We start from the raw sequence: 17429 nt of genomic DNA, 5'->3' as shown, positions 1-17429 counted from the left end.
TGTGAGAGACTGGGCTCTAGAGAGACTGGGTTCTAGAGAGACTGGGCTCTAGACTGTGAGAGACTGGGCTCTAAAGAGACTGGGTTCTAGAGAGACTGGGTTCTAGACTGTGAGAGACTGGGCTCTAGAGAGACTGGGCTCTAGACTGTGAGAGACTGGGCTCTAGAGAGACTGGGCTCTAGAGAGACTGGGTTCTAGAGAGACTGGGTTCTAGACTGTGAGAGACTGGGCTCTAGAGAGACTGGGCTCTAGAGAGACTGGGTTCTAGAGAGACTGGGTTCTAGACTGTGAGAGACTGGGTTCTAGAGAGACTGGGCTCTAGAGTGTCATAGAAATTGTAATTTCTCTCTACCTCCAACCTTTCACATGCAAAACCCCTAGCATTTATAACAGGAAGACCTCTCCAGGAGGCTGACACACCTCAGACCTTGTCTGGCCTGAATAACCTTTCTTTGTTCCATTGTCCCTGCAAGATTTACCGCCCTTTCTCATATCACATGCCTGTACTCTTGACCACTGTTGATGATGTCCGCCACTTTATTATGATGTGTACAGATGGGTTAGCCAATCACATCCCTGGAAGCGTCATACCTGTGTATTGCTTGAATATAAGACCCTGCAACACCTTTCTGCTTCACTTCTGCTGGATACCACTCACGTGCGTTATCCTGAAGTCCTTGCGCTCACATGTTTTCTCAAAAAATCAGACTTAACCTTATTGAGCGAACCTTGGCAAATCTTTTACTTTCGATCAGATTTAAATCCACTACAAGAGAGACTGGGGTTCTAGACTGTGAGAGACTGGGCTCTAGAGAGACTGGGTTCTAGACTGGGCTCTAGAGAGACTGGATTCTAGAGAGACTGGGCTCTAGAGAGACCTGGTTCTAGAGAGACTGAGTTCAAGACTGTGAGAGACTGGGTTCTAGACAGACTGGGCTTTAGAAAGACTGGGTTCTAGAAAGACGGCTCTAGAGAGACTGGGTTCTAGACTGTAAGAGAGACTGGTTTTTAGAGAGACTGGGCTCTAGACTGTGAGAGAGACTGGTTTTTAGAGAGACTGGGTTCTAGACTGTGAGAGACTGGGTTCTAGAGAGACTGGGTTCTAGAAAGACTGTTTTGTTAGAGAGACTGGGCTCCAGAGAGACCAGTGGGTTGTAGCCTGTGGCTTCAGGTCCCATTGTGGGTGGTATGTGTGGTATGTACTGCAGGTCTCATCCAGTAGCAGGATACTGAGCTGCTGCCTGGGGAGCCTCCCTGCCCAGAGCTCCTGACCCCCAGGCTGACCGGGGTGAGCCTCCCTGCCCAGAGCTCCTGACCCCCAGGCTGACCGGGGTGAGCCTCCCTGCCCAGAGCTCCTGACCCCCAGGCTGACCAGGGTGAGCCTCCGTGCCCAGAGCTCCTGTCCCCCTGCCGGCCTCTCATAGCGTGTGTCCCATGCTGCTGGTCACCAGGCCTTTGATGTTGGTGACGGGCCGGACATCATGCAGCTGCCTGCGTCTGTCTATGAAGGTGGCCAGACGGCCGGTGTCCAGGGGGTTCTTGGAGTAGTCGGCGCTGTGCGCCCCCACCCAGGGATGCTGCAGACAGGATGTGGCGCTGGGGCGTTTCCTGGGGTCGCGCTGCAGCGTGGAGCTGATGAAGTCCCTGGCGGCCTGGCTCACGCCCTGGAAGTAGTCGTCGGGGAAGCAAAAGTCCAGCCGGCAGATGTTGACACACGTCTCCTCCGGGCTCTCGTCCAGGAAGGGGGACACGCCGCTGAGCATGACATAGGCCAGCACGCCCGCGCTCCACACGTCCGTGGTCAGGGACACCGCCGTGCCCTGGATCAACTCGGGGGCGGCGAACTCGGGGTTCCCCAGTAGCAGGTGAACGTAGCGGTGGGCAGACACCTGGATGGCATCCCCGAAGTCCACCAGCTTGACGCAGGGAACCGGAACATGGAGGTCCACCAGGAGGTTCTCCGGCTGTTCAGGGTGGAACACAGGAGTGGAACGTTTTAGAGAAGGGATCTAGCTGAGGAAGGAAGGAAGGAATGAAGGAAGAGAGGAAGGAAGGACGGAAGGAAGGAAGGACGGAAGGAAGGAAGGACGGAAGGAAGGAAGGAAGGAAGGAAGAGAGGAAGGAAGGAAGGAAGGACGGAAGGAAGGAAGAGAGGAAGGAAGGAAGGAAGGAAGGAAGGTAGGAAGGAAGGAAGGAAGGAAGGAAGGAAGGAAGGAAGGAAGGAAGGAAGGAAGGTAGGAAGGAAGGAAGGAAGGAAGGAAGGAAGGAAGGAAGGAAGGAAGGAAGGAAGGAAGGAAGGAAGGAAGGAAGGAAGGAAGGAAGGAAGGAGCGAGGGAGCGAGGGAGGGAGGGAGGGAGGGAGGGAGGGAGGGAGGGAGGGAGGGAGGTGTGACCTTCAGGTCCAGGTGTGCCACTCTGCAGGTGTGGAGGTGCTGGAGAGCCTCTAGCGTCTCCTTCACAAAGAACGCCACCTTCTCCTCCATCAGCTCGTCATGGGCCACCAGGTAGTCCAGCAGGCGGCCATCTTCCAGCCTGAACACACACACACACATACACACGCACACACGCACACACACATACACACATACAGACACATACAGAGACACACACACATACAGACACACACACACAGACATGCACACACACACACACACATTTACATATATATATATATATATATATATATATACACACACACATACAGACATACACACACACACATACAGACACATACACACGCACACACACAGACACACACATACACACACACAAAGACACAGACACATACACACACACAAAGACACAGACACATACACAAAGACACATACACACAGACACATACACACACAGACACAGACACAAACACAAACACAAACACACACACACATACACACACGCCCGTGCACGCATGCACGCACGCACACACACACACACACACACACACACACACACACACACACACACACACACACACCAATGTTAGTGTATTGTGTAGTCAAACACAGCTATCCAGTTTATCCAGTGTACTCTATGCTGGGCGTCCAATCAGAGAGCTCCTTACAGCTCGAGGACCAGGATGAAGGAAGACGGTGTCTCATAGGTGTCAAACAGAGCGACCAGCTGTGGGTGCTGGACGTGGCGGAGGACGTCGGCCTCGTGGGCCACCTGCTCCCTCTTCTGCATCTTCTTACTCACGCTCTTCACCGCCACCTACAGGCACAGCGCTCACATGTCATACTCTCACTCAACATGTACGCTCATCCTCTCACTCAACACGTACGCTCATCCTCTCACTCAACACATACGCTCATCCTCTCACTCTCAACACGTACTCATCCTCTCACTCAACATGTACTCATCCTCTCACTCTCAACATGTACGCTCATCCTCTCACTCAACACGTACGCTCATCCTCTCACTCAACACGTACTCATCCTCTCACTCAACACGTACGCTCATCCTCTCACTCAACACGTACTCATCCTCTCACTCTCAACACGTACGCTCATCCTCTCACTCAACACGTACGCTCATCCTCTCACTCTCAACACGTACTCATCCTCTCACTCTCAACACATACTCATCCTCTCACTCTCAACACGTACGCTCATCCTCTCACTCAAGACGTACTCATCCTCTCTCTCAACACCTACGCTCATCCTCTCACTCAACACGTACTCATCCTCTCACTCTCAACACTGATTGTTGTGTTGTGTTCATTGATTCACAGTAGACGTGTGTTCATTCATTCACAGTAGACGTGTGTTCATGCCTCTACTGTGATTCTTCTTAGCGGACTAGAGCAGACAGGTGAGTGGGTTATGTGGCTTACCTCCTTCTTAGTGGTCTTGTTGAGACACTTCCTCACCACCGAAAACCTGCCCCTGCAATCCGGGGGAGACGGGGGTGAGATCAGAGAGGAGTAGAGGGGTGAGATAAGAGAGGAGTAGAGGGGTGAGATCAGAGAGGAGTAGAGGGGTGAGCTCAGAGAGGAGTAGGGGGTGAGCTCAGAGAGGAGTAGGGGGGTGAGATCAGAGAGGAGTAGAGGGGTGAGCTCAGAGAGGAGTAGGGGGGTGAGATCAGAGAGGAGTAGAGGGGTGAGCTCAGAGAGGAGTAGAGGGGTGAGCTCAGAGAGGAGTAGAGGGGTGAGCTCAGAGAGGAGTAGAGGGGTGAGCTCAGAGAGGAGTAGAGGGGTGAGCTCAGAGAGGAGTAGAGGGGTGAGATCAGAGAGGAGTAGAGGGGTGAGATCAGAGAGGAGTAGAGGGGTGAGATCAGAGAGGAGTAGAGGGGTGAGCTCAGAGAGGAGTAGAGGGGTGAGATCAGAGAGGAGTATGGGGCGGGTGGGGGGGGTAGTATGGGAGAAAGAGAGGGGGGTTAGTATGGGATAAAGAGAGAGAGGGGTAGTATGGGATAAAGAGAGAGAGGGGGGGTAGTATGGGATAAAGAGAGAGAGAGGGGTTAGTATGGGATAAAGAGAGAGAGGGGTAGTATGGGATAAAGAGAGAGAGAGGGGTAGTATGGGATAAAGAGAGAGAGAGGGGTAGTATGGGATAAAGAGAGAGGGGGGGTAGTATGGGATAAAGAGAGAGAGGGGGGTAGTATGGGATAAAGAGAGGGGGGGGTAGTATGGGATAAAGAGAGAGAAGGGGTAGTATGGGATAAAGAGAGAGGGGGGGGGTAGTATGGGATAAAGAGAGAGGGGGAGGTAGTATGGGATAAAGAGAGAGGGGGGGTAGTATGGGATAAAGAGAGAGAGAGGGGTAGTATGGGATAAAGAGAGGGGGAGGTAGTATGGGATAAAGAGAGAGAGGGGGTAGTATGGGATAAAGAGAGAGGGGGGGTAGTATGGGATAAAGAGAGAGAGAGGGGTAGTATGGGATAAAGAGAGGGGGAGGTAGTATGGGATAAAGAGAGAGAGGGGGTAGTATGGGATAAAGAGAGGGGGGGGTAGTATGGGATAAAGAGAGAGAGGGGGGTAGTATGGGATAAAGAGAGAGGGGGGGGTAGTATGGGATAAAGAGAGAGGGGGGGGTAGTATGGGATAAAGAGAGAGAGAGGGGTAGTATGGGATAAAGAGAGAGAGAGGGGTAGTATGGGATAAAGAGAGAGAGAGGGGTAGTATGGGATAAAGAGCACCTTACCGTCCGATTTCACAAATTTCCGAGAAAGTAGCTTCGAAGTTGTCTTTCCACTGAATGCTTGTTCCATCATAAGCAGAATCTTGATATAAAGACAAACATAAAATTCATTCAGTCAGCTCTTAAATTATTTAAATATCTCCATAAAAGGAAGGCTATATTAGTGAATGACATCATGTAAAAGAAAAAGATTGGTGTGTGTGTGTGTGTGTGTGTGTGTGTGTGTGTGTGTGTGAATGTGTGTGTGAATGTGTGTGTGTGTGTGTGTGTGTGTGTGTGTGTGTGTGTGAGAGTGTGTGTGAGAGTGTGTGTGAGTGTGTGAGTGTTTGTGTGTTAGAGTGTGTGTGAGTGTGTGAGAGTGTGTTTGTGTGTGTGAGTGTGTATGTGTGAGAGTGTGTGTGAGTGTGTGAGAGTGTGTTTGTGTGTGTGAGAGTGTGTGTGTGTGTGAGTGTGTGTGTGTGTGTGTGTGTGTGTGTGTGTGAGAGTGTGTGTGAGAGTGTGTTTGTGAGAGTGTGTGTGAGTGTGTGTGAGTGTGTGTGTGAGTGTGTGACTCACTCCCGCTGGTCAGGGTGACCATGTTGGAGGGCTCGCTGGGCAGACTGACCCCCCAGGTGTTGCTGGCGCTGACCCTGAACTGGTAGTGCCCCCCAGGGATGAGGTCCTCGATCTTCACACACACGTCCGCCGTGGACGCCACCGAGCGCTGCCACAGCAGGGAGTCTGGGGGAGGAGCCAAGCATCCCGTTACCTCCAGAATAGACACATGGAGGTTGAAGTGGGGAACGGCGCATTTTAGTGAATGGAGTTTCTGATCTTTCAACCACCTCCGACATAAAGGCCCAATCCCTACCTCCCTTAGCCCCACCCCTACATGTTGCGCGTTCACGCATAGGGTAGCGTGTCCTTTCAGCTTCTAGGACTAGGGGGCATAACGAGGGCTAGTGGACGTTCAAACAGTCCTTCTTACTACCAGTACCTACTACAGCTGCCAACAACAATGTTATTCATTTATAAATGATGCCCTATGTCCAAAATTCCAAACTATCCCTTTAATGTGTTGTGTTTCTGGTTGCAACAGAGAGAAGCTGAGACCCATCAGGCCTGAGCAGTGGAGTGGAGAGAAGCTGAGACCCATCAGGCCTGAGCAGCGGAGTGGAGAGAAGCTGAGACCCCTCAGGGCTGAGCAGCGGAGTGGAGAGAAGCTGAGACCCCTCAGGGCTGAGCAGCGGAGTGGAGAGAAGCTGAGACCATCAGGCCTGAGCAGCGGAGTGGAGAGAAGCTGAAACCCATCAGGGCTGAGCAGCGGAGCGCAGACGCACCTTCCTGCCGGTACTCCACGCTGTAGCTGGCCACGGCGCAGGTGGCGGCGCTGGCGGGGGGGAGCCAGTGGACGATCACAGCCGTGCTGCTGGCCTCCTGGGCCACCGGACGCACAGGGGCTGCTGGGATACCTGCCAGGGACAGGGACACACCATCACTCCCACTCATTCATCCTGAGAGCCCACAACCTTGGGCACCTCCTCCTCCTCCCTCTCCTCCTCCTCTCATCCACCTCCTCCTCCCTATCCTCCTCTTTATCTCCTCTCCTCCTCTGCGTCCCCCCTCTTCCTCCTCTCCTCTCTTCTGCTCCTCCTCTGCTCCTCCTCCCTCTCCTCCTCTCTTACTCTCTTCTCCTCTCCTCCACGTCCTCCCTATCCTCTTCCTCCTCTCCTTCTCCTCTCCTCCTCCTCCTCTCCCCTACTCTCCTTCTCCTCCTCCCAGCCTCCTCTCCTCCTCCTCACCTTGGACCTTGATGGAGGCTGAGGAGGAGGCGGAGCCGTGGTCGTTAACGGCAACGCAGGTGTAGATGCCCGTGTCCTGAGGCATCAGGTTGCAGATCTTCAACAGGATGTCTCCCGTTTCCCTGGAGACCAGGACAGGGAGGGAGGAGGGAGAGACGTGATTGGGCGATTAGCTGACGGTACATGGCGCTCTGTTCAGCTCTGTGGTAATAGATGCATTCTATTCTATCATTGTGTATTACATTTTGCTACTCTTGCACTTTGGCATAGATTACTGTACAGTATGCTCTTAGTCACTTGTTTAGAAAGGAGATGCACTTGTGAGTTCTGGTGAGTAGTAGTACACTGACTACCGAATTATTGTAAGTCTCTTTGGATAAAAGCATCTCCTAAATGACTAATGTTATGCATTCTAGTTCTATTACAGCGGCAAGTAGCCTTCCCTCACAATGAATTATACATCAGGAAAGGTATTTGTGCTAATTGCCCCCCAGTATGCTCTAGAACATACTCTTGTCCAGTGGATCCAGTGTTAATTGGCCCACAGACATTAGCAGTCATCTCAGACATATTTCCACATGTCTAACAGGAAGAAGCCTAATGAGTCTCTCTGGGATTGACTAATCGTCTTGTCAGATACAAGGCTTTCATCTTACTTCCTGTTCTACCAAGGTCTCAAAAAACATCAGGGTCTCCTACACCCTTGCACACGCAACCTCTCACGCACGCACGCACGCACGCACGCACGCACGCACACACACACCATTTCATTTACCGGATGTTTATGGTGAAACGGCTGCTGTTGACCAGTGGGTTTTGGTCTGGTCCCTTCAGGGTGATGTTGGGTTTGGGTCGACCACACACCTTACAGCACAACACCACAGTCTCTCCAAACGCACACGTCACATCAGCTAGAGAGACCAGGAACTCAGGGGCCACTTGGGAGCAGAGCCACACACACACACACACGTCAGAGAGAGAGCCTCAGGTCTCTCACTGCAGATCCCATCTAAATGATGTGCTTTATTTTCAGCACTATTCTGGTGTCTTACCTTCTTGTATGAAATTGGGGTTCAGTAACTGCAAAGGAGATGTATGGATGTCAAGCATTAAGAATGAGTTTCACAGCCTCAGTTTGAATAATGTTCAGAGTGACATAATAAACCATCCCTGGGCCGGGAGCAACATGTCCCCGTAAATTAGGGTGGAGCCACTAGGTGGCAGTGTAGCTCCATGAGAAACGAGGCCCTGCTGAACAGCGTATCGAAGAGCAGGTCGTGTGTGAACACGCTGTGGTACAAGGGCGTGGATTTGAACACAAATGTGGGGATTCATTAACTATCCCAGTGTTTCCAGAGAAAAGGGAAATGAGTTGGAGAAGTCTTAGAGAGGCAGGCTTATAATGTAGCCTACCTGCAGCCTGCTACAGTGGCTAGACCAAGGAGTTATTACAGTAGGGCTAGACTAGGACATCACCCCTGTAGCTAAGGGCTAGACTAGGACATCACATCTGTATTATAGGAGCTAGGGACTAGACTAGGACATCACCTACTCTACAAACACCTGACTTATCAACAGACACTGGACTAGACTACAGACAGACAGCAGGCTGGTCTACAGACAGACAGCAGGCTGGTCTACAGACAGACAGACAGGCTGGGCAGCATGCAGAGGGGCAGGCGAGCAGGACTACCTCCATGCTAGGTTTGGGCTCTAGATCATCATCGCAATCAGACTCTTCTGAGGTGTGTGACTCCTGCAGCGAGGGGGGAGAGAGAGAGCGTTAGAGAGAGAGAGAGCGTTAGAGAGACGTCTCAGCGCAGCCCTCCCCCTGGCCAGGTCCGGGCGGTGTCGAGGTGGGGGCCGTCCCAGTCCCAAACCAATCTCTACACTCTTATGTACTGTAGATAAGAAGTCCACGGACAGTAGTGATAAGTATGAAACCAGTTGTGGTTAATATGGAATAATGTATACATCCAGTATTACAGCACAACACAGTCAGTTCTCTGTACCGGTGTGTTTTATGTGAGTGTGATATAGAGACAAGGGTCAGACAGGTCAGACAGGTCAGGCACAGGGAGGGAGAAGCAAGCCAACATAAAACCAGACGTCAAGCCATCAGAACAGAGACATGAAAACACGGGTTTGAAAATGATAGGTGGGTCATCATCATAAAACAAGACCTGAGAACTTTACAAACCATGGTGTCAGACTGAGCAGGGGAACATCCTAATGTTGTGAGATCCAAAGTAGACGTGTGATTTCTGAGTGCTCAGGTAGATCTGGTCTTCATGACATCACCACACACCTACAGGACTGCTCGCTACAGAACTAACTCTGTTCACCCATAATCTTCAAATATAGAGGAAACCTCTTTCATATAAAGGAAACCTATTTCAACCCCCCCAAAAAAATTGTTGGGTTTAAATTAGGTTATACTGTATGATGTTAAAATAGTGTATTATTGTAAAGTGATAGTCTTTTTATTATTAATTTGAACCACGTTATTGTTAGTTGAACCTGCAGCAGCTGGGGAGAGAACACTACCAACAAAAACAACATTCCCACAAACTGTTTGGTGAAACAGCGGTCACTAATATTAGTTGCATGCTTCAGGACAGATTAATAAATCCATCAAAATCATAATAGTTTTTAGATGCACAGGGGGGTAAACGGTGCAGGGGCAGTTAGAGGAGGGGCATTTCTGGGCGGCAGCATCGCAGGTCCACACACACACACGGGTGAGGGAGTGGCAGGGGCAAGCGTGACATCATCACTCTGCGCCACCCGCTTACTCACTTTGACCGTCACCTTGGTGGTGCTGAGGATCTCCTTGGGCTTACGGACGCCGTTCTCTAGCCTGGTGTCACCTTTGACCCCAGCGCTCTCCTTCTCTGCCCGCTTTCTGGAACGCAGGGTGTTCCACGAAAGAGACTTCCTGTCGTACCAAAACATTGACCAATCAAATCCAAGCTTATTGTGAGGGGGGGAGGAGAAACAGAGAGGACAGGTCATCTTTATTGAAATAACTTAGACTGAAAGAGACAGAGAGAGAGAGAGAGCGAGAGAGCGTGTGTGTGTGTGTGTGTGTGTGTGTGTGTGTGTGTGTGTGTGTGTGTGTAAAACATCCCCTGTAACAGAAATGTAATCTGTATCACTTTGTCATAGCAGTTCACACACAAGAGGGATGCATGTTACATGTTCTATATGCTATAATACCATGATAGTCTAGTCTTACACCATAGTGGACAGACTGTTTGTGCCAAAGCAGCATAGCTTGACCCCTGACCCCTCATTATTTTAGTTATCTGTGTTTTCAAAGCTGCTGCTTTGTCCACAAACAGACTTTATCGAGGACCAGTGTGGTTAGTAGAGAAATAAAACTAATTTCTACTTCAACAGACTACAACAAAAATAAAACTAAAATAAATTATAGATAGGTCAGTAGAAGCCCGGTGGTGTGGGTGTGTCTAACGGTGTGTGAGTAGTATTGATGAAGCAGCCAGAGATCTGCACCAGAAGAATGATCACCTTTAATCAAGCTCACGACCTAGAGATGACCCCTCTGCAGGACGAGCAGGCCAATCACACGCCAGAGATTTACAAGTAGAAATCAACAATAGAAAACTAGTGGTTGGATTGATTTCTCTATCATGTTCTGCTCAATGTGAGATAGAGGCGGTCTATGTCTAAGGCTGAGAGGTGCTGCTTAGCTGGAGCCCTGGGATCAACAATCCTAATGCAAACAAACAAGTTCAACCTATGTTGCCTTGCTAACTCATGCTCATGTCAAAATTTTATTTTACATATTTAAAATACATTTAAAATGATTTAGTTACACTACCAGTACAATGCTGAACATTGTGACTAATCAATTATATTGCACAACCTGACTTCATTTAATGTGGATTCTCTTAAATAGTGCAAAATACTTTATACAGGAATGTACTGGAGGGAGTATCAGTAAACAACTCAAATTAACTTTTTACAGTAAACTGCCAACATATCAATAACAACAAATCAAACAAAAAGGTGAACTGAAGAAAAAAAAGTATAACAAAACAAAACAAGGAAAACACAATCTGTACAAATTGCCATAGACAATAACATAAACTTCCTCCATTTGGAGAAACAGGCCTAGGCCCATCAGCGGCCATTTTCTTTTCCAAATGTGTAAAAAGAAAAGGAAAGTAGGGTGTTAGGAACAGAAATAAAAGTCCAGACCGGTCAGTTCCACATGGATGTAAGAGTTCCTCTGTCTTCTCTACACGGTTCTAGAAAGTCCTTGAATGGATCAGTAAGCTTTTACACATAACAACAGAGATGGGCCTCGTGTAGTCCGACATTTCCCAGTTAGTTCTCAGAGAGGGGGGGAGTTGGGGGATTGGGACGGGGGACTCAAACAGGAAGGCAGAGACTGATATCTCTATCATCCATCAGAGCTCCGCAGGGGGGGGGGGGGGGGGGGGCTGAGGGGCACTTACTTGATGCTTGCGTCTGCAGCACTGTCTTTGAGAGTTTTAGTGGGCGGGCCCAGGATGTGACCTGGGACCCAGCCCTCCGCGGCTGGTGATTGGCTGTTGGCGGGGCGGTAGACCAGGTACATGTTCTGCTGATTGGTTGCCAGGATCTGGACGGTCTCTCCCTGGATGACGCAGATCTCATTTTCCTTCAGTGCACTGTAGTCCTGGGTGGCCATCATGGTGGACGACATCCCATTACAGCCCTCACCATCCACATGCTGCTGGAGGGACAGGAGGAGGAGAGGAGGAGGACATGGAGGTGGAGGAGGAGAGGAGGAGGACATGGAGGTGGAGGAGGAGAGGAGGACGACATGGAGGTGGAGGAGGAGAGGAAGAGGACATGGTGGAGGAGGAGAAGAGGAGGACATGGAGGTGAAGGAGGAGAGGAGGAGGACATGGAGGTGAAGGAGGAGAGGAGGAGGACATGGAGGTGGAGGAGGAGAAGAGGAGATGGAGGAGGAAGTGGAGGGGGAGGAGAGGATGGGGGAGGGGAGGAAGAGGAGTAGATGGAGAGGCAGTTTCAATACACAACGGAGAGTTAGTTCTGTTCATTTAGCAGATCTTCAATAACCATGTCTGACTTCTGCTCTGAGTAGATGTTTTAGCTGATCTACTAAAGGTTTGCATGTTTAAAACCAGGTGAGAAACAGTGACCACACGCATAAACATGTCCAAGCTGATCTACTAACAGGGTTGATCTACAAATGGGGTTAATCTACTAACAGGGTTGATCTATTAATGGGGCTGATCTACTACCAGGTTCATCTACTAACAGGGTTGATCTACTAACGGAATTGATCTAATAGGGTTGATCTACTAACGGAATTGATCTAATGGGGTTGATCTACTAACGGATTGATCTATTAATGGGGTTGATCTAACGGGGTTGATCTACTAGCGGGTTGATCTACTAACAGGTTGATCTACTAACGGGTTGATCTACTAACAGGTTTATCTAACAAGTTGATCTACTAAAAGGTTGATCTACTAACAGGTTGATCTAATAGGGTTGATCTACTGTCGGGTTGATCTACCAACAGGGTTCATCTAGTAACAGGTTGATCTACTAACGGGGTTGATCAAACAGGGTTGATCTACAAATAGGGTTGATCTACTATGGGGTTGATCAAACAGGGTTGATCTACAAACAGAGTTGATCTACAAACAGGGTTGATCTACTAACTGGGTTGATCTACAAACAGGGTTGATCTATGGGGTTGATCTACTAACGGGGTTGATCTACTAACGGGGTTGATCTACTCTCTACGAGTCTGATGGGAAGGTGCAGGCTGGGTCTGGGTACACTGGGTATTTCTGTGACGCCCCTCGATTACAGCTCAATTGACTGTTTTACAGAATGTACTGCTGACATAAATGTGTGGATGTGACAGAACTTCCTCCTGTTAAACCAGGACAAACTGAAGTATTGATCAGTGGTGAAAAAGGTGAAAGAGAGAGACTATCGGTGCACTTAAAAAACACTGTCACTGAATACGAAATGCCAGGCAAGAAACTTGTTTTTGTGGTGTTGTGCTGGACTTTGATCTTAGCTTTGAGGCCCATACAGTATAAAGAATGTGACAAGGACCTCATTTTATCACCTACTGTAAGAAACATTACCATGCTGAAACCTTTCCTCTCTCACACCGATACTGAAACACGAATGCATGCTTTTATTACTAGCAGGTTGGACTATTGTAACACTCTTCTGTCTGGCCTACCAAAAAAAGCACAAACCGCAATACCGACTAACCAGGTACTAACCAGACTAACCAGGTACTAACCAGACTGACCAGGTACTAACCAGTTACTAACCAGACTAACCAGGTACTAACCAGACTGACCAGGTACTAACCAGACTGACCAGGTACTAACCAGACTAACCAGGTACTAACCAGACTGACCAGGTACTAACCAGACTGACCAGGTACTAACCAGACTAACCAGGTACTAACCAGACTGACCAGGTACTAACCAGACTGACCAGGTACTAACCAGACTAACCAGGTACTAACCAGACTGACCAGGTACTAACCAGACTAACCAGTTACTAACCAGACTAACCAGGTACTAACCAGACTGACCAGGTACTAACCAGACTGACCAGGTACTAACCAGGTACTAACCAGACTGACCAGGTACTAACCAGACTGACCAGGTACTAACCAGACTAACCAGGTACTAACCAGACTGACCAGGTACTAACCAGACTGACCAGGTACTAGCTAGACTAACCAGGTACTAGCTAGACTAACCAGGTACTAACTAGACTCACCAGCTAGACTAGACTGGACTGGACTGGACTGGACCAGACTAGACTAGTGGGCCTGGACTGGACTGGACTGGACTAGACTAGTCTGGTCTAAAGAGTAACCAGCAGGGCCATATAGGTCAGACAGCCTGACCCTGGGGGGACTGACCCTGGTGGTGTCGTAGCGGTCGCCGTGTTTCTGGGGGTCGAAGCCGGAGCTGCCGTTGGAGGCGGAGGTCTTCAGAGGGGTGGGGGCGCGCCCGGCCACCGAGGACTTCTCCGCCCCCACCGAGGACGACGAATGGGGTCGGCTTTTGTCCTGGGGGGTTCGGCTGCTGCCCGAGGGGTTCCGGGTCAGGGAGTGGGACCCCCCCCCCTTCTCCTTCTGGTACTCGATGGGAGACTGCAGAGCTGGGGGGCCGAACACAAGAGGAAGAGGGAGGATTGTGACTGTGGGTGTTCTCAGTACCAGGGCAGGACTCTAATGGGGTTACTCTGGGTCGGCCCTCTGGTCCCAAACTGACCCCCTGGGGGTGAGGAGGGGGAGGGGGAGGGGGGGGTATGTAGGAGGAGAGTGTGTGTGTGTAGGAGTCTAGGAGAGTGTGTGTGTGTAGGAGTCTAGGAGAGAGTGTGTGTGTGTGTGTGTGTGTAGGAGTCTAGGAGAGTGTGTGTATCTCTGCTAAATCCCACCTGACCAATCAATTACATCGACATAAAAATTACAAAAAAACTTGGTTTGACCTGATTCAAACAGTGGTGATGTCATATCCTGTGTGGTCTCACCAGAGAGGAAGTTGCTCTGGGCGTCCAGCACGTCGTTGATGTGTTGAACCCACACCTGCTTGATCTCCAGGCTGGCGGCCTGCAGCGCGAAGCGCTCCGATGACCCGCGGCACAACAGCACGAACTTACATGGGTCACTATCCACCTGCTCCTCCAGGCCCAGGAAGCTCACCTGCTCTCACACACACACACACACACACACACACACACACACACACACACACACGCGCACACGCGCACACACACACACACTCGCATGCACGCACACACACACACATTCACACACACACACACACTTGCATGCACGCACGCACACACACACACACACACTCGCATGCACGCACGCACACACACACACACACACACACACACACACACACACACACACTTGCATGCACGCACGCACACACACACACACACACACACTCGCATGCACGCACGCACACACACACATTCACACACACGCACCCACGCATGCACGCACACACACACACACACACACTTGCATGCACGCACGCACACACACACACACACACTCGCATGCACGCACGCACACACACACACATTCACACACACGCACCCACGCATGCACGCACACACACGCACACACACACACACACACACACACTTGAATGTGTGTCTTAGGACAGGGTTACCTGTGAGGCGTTGTGTAGACTGTTGTGCGTGCTCGTCCTGTGCTTGTGGAGGTGACCCACCTTGATGCTCTTCTTGAACTGGTACCCGGGCGTGGACGAGCCCTTCCTCAGAAGCTCGCTGAAGATCACGATCTGCTCGAAGAGGAAGACGCGGCGCTCTTTACTACGGGACAGGACGCCCGTATCCTGCTCTGTCACAAAGAAGGTCTCCTGCTGCAACAGCTTGCCCTGGCTGGTCAACTTCCCCTGAGAGAGAGAGAGAGAGAGAGAGAGAGAGAGAGAGAGAGAGAGAGAGAGATAAGAGAGAGGGGAAGGGGGGAGAAATCCAAAGTGAGATTCTAGTGATAATGCTTGCTAGCACTATCACAGTGATATTACTGGATCTCAGCGCTGCGTTCGACACGGTTGACCACAACATATTTCTAGGCCGACTGGAAAACTGGCTGGGAATTTCTGGCACAGTGCTAGACTGGTTTGAATCCTACGTGAAGGACAGGTACTACTTTGTGTCTATAGGCAATTACAATCTGAGCGGACAAAAATGACCTGTGGAGTTTAATACCTTTTATGTGCTGCACTTTGTCTTGATGCTTTTAATGTCTCATGTAAAGCACTTTGAATTGTTGCTGAAATGTGCTATACAAATAAACTTGCCTTGCCAAGCACAAAGAGCCTCTCCTACATTGAACTATAGTACTCTACTAACTACTCTGATCTCCTACATTGACCTACATTACTCTACTAACTACTACGATCTCCTACATTGACCTACAGTACTCTACTAACTACTACGATCTCCTACATTGACCTACATTACTCTACTAACTACTACGATCTCCTACATTGACCTACAGTACTCTACTAACTACTACGATCTCCTACATTGACCTACAGTACTCTACTAACTACTACGATCTCCTACATTGACCTACAGAACCACAGTGATCTCCTACATTGACCTATAGTACTCTACTACCCACTGTGATCTCCATGCAATAACACTTCTAGCAAACTCCCACACAGACAATATTAGTATCAACAAGACACAGGTCACAGGGTGTCCTTAGATAACACTAGACTTGTCTTATTACCTCACATGACTTATGAGTAGGTCTTCATTCTGGGTTGTGAGAATTGCCTTCTCGACTTTTCACACATGACGAGAAAACTAATGATTCTCTACTTTACTCTTTGTAAAGTCAGCAAATCTGTCTCTGAATGTGGCTATGATGATGATACTACAGTGACATTGGGGATATGACAGAAGCCTTCACTCTGTAACAGGCATACATTGTATCTGAGATGAGGGCAGTGCAGCCAGTCTGTCTGTCTGTCTGTCTGTCTGTCTGTCTGTCTGTCTGTCTGTCTGTCTGTCTGTCTGTCTGTCTGTCTGTCTGTCTGTCTGTCTGTCTGTCTGTCTGTCTGTCTGTCTGTCTGTCTGTCTGTCTGTCTGTCTGTCTGTCTGTCTGTGTCTGTCTGTCAACACCAGAGCATAATGTCAGTTCAGCTGTGTCAGCGTCTCTGTCCGTCTGCCCGCCAACATGCAGACATTACACAGACTAACAGCTCCTCATCTCCTCAGCAGTGTTGAACTAACAGAGTCTGAATCTTAGACAAAGTTGCTGAACTAACAGAGTCTGTATCTCAGACCAAGTTGCTGAACTAACAGAGTCTGTATCTCAGACCAGGTTGAACTAACAGAGTCTGTATCTCAGACAAGGTCATTAACAAACACAGGGCCATCATTCTCAGTTCCTTCAATGGGGATGTTTCAGTTAGCCTGAGTTTAATCAGTGACGTTAATATGCAATTGGAAGAATAAAAAGTGGACTCTTGGCTATGGTGGCCTGTGGAGTCCAAAAAGGGCCCTGAACTTTATGGTTTTATTAATATAATTCTAGTGATACTCCAACAGGCCAACCTTGAACTGACACAGTTCTGAGGATCAATACTGAAGCCTGACTGAAAAGGAAGGAAGGGATTGATAGCAGAGTGACAGAACCTCATAGCCTTGCAGTCGTCCCAGGTTCATCATGTCGTTGCAGAGCTTGGGGACCTGGGACATCAGAGACACTGCTTTCTGGAGAACAAACAAACAAACAACAATCACACACCACTCTCTGGAGAACAAACAAACAACAATCAGACACACTGCTCTCTGGAGAACAAACGTACCTCCAATTCAGCACAGTCTAATCCAGCCTTGGAGCTGTACTTCAGGAAGTCCTGTTGAGAGAGACTAGAGTGATTTCCACATTCACCAGGGCACACTCACCAGGGCACATTCACCAGGGCACA

General features: G+C 49.5%; 1 protein-coding gene across 5 annotated transcripts in view; it reads right to left on the bottom strand.

The window, feature by feature from the left end:
* Positions 1-1418: 1418 nt before the first annotated feature.
* Positions 1419-17429, bottom strand: part of kalrna (kalirin RhoGEF kinase a) — a gene marked incomplete at both ends in the record, with an annotated part of 193384 nt that continues 177373 nt past the window's right edge. For 3 of the 5 annotated variants that reach the window (XM_084443201.1, XM_084443203.1, XM_084443200.1), the window contains 18 exons: positions 1419-1964; positions 2393-2531; positions 3061-3209; positions 3832-3883; positions 5141-5219; positions 5693-5857; positions 6457-6588; positions 6919-7040; positions 7694-7856; positions 7971-7998; positions 8612-8674; positions 9718-9856; positions 11403-11662; positions 13862-14103; positions 14476-14647; positions 15192-15377; positions 17134-17211; positions 17307-17357. In XM_084443201.1, the coding sequence (XP_084299327.1) occupies positions 1419-1964; positions 2393-2531; positions 3061-3209; positions 3832-3883; positions 5141-5219; positions 5693-5857; positions 6457-6588; positions 6919-7040; positions 7694-7856; positions 7971-7998; positions 8612-8674; positions 9718-9856; positions 11403-11662; positions 13862-14103; positions 14476-14647; positions 15192-15377; positions 17134-17211; positions 17307-17357 (2766 nt within the window). The remainder of the gene's footprint in view (positions 1965-2392; positions 2532-3060; positions 3210-3831; positions 3884-5140; positions 5220-5692; positions 5858-6456; positions 6589-6918; positions 7041-7693; positions 7857-7970; positions 7999-8611; positions 8675-9717; positions 9857-11402; positions 11663-13861; positions 14104-14475; positions 14648-15191; positions 15378-17133; positions 17212-17306; positions 17358-17429) is intronic. The other 2 variants (XM_084443202.1, XM_084443204.1) reach the window with 1 other exon arrangement.

This window comes from Borostomias antarcticus, assembly GCF_949987555.1.
Source record: "Borostomias antarcticus genome assembly, chromosome: 9".
Classification (NCBI taxonomy): domain Eukaryota; kingdom Metazoa; phylum Chordata; class Actinopteri; order Stomiiformes; family Stomiidae; genus Borostomias; species Borostomias antarcticus.
This window is presented reverse-complemented; position numbering and strand designations above follow the sequence as displayed.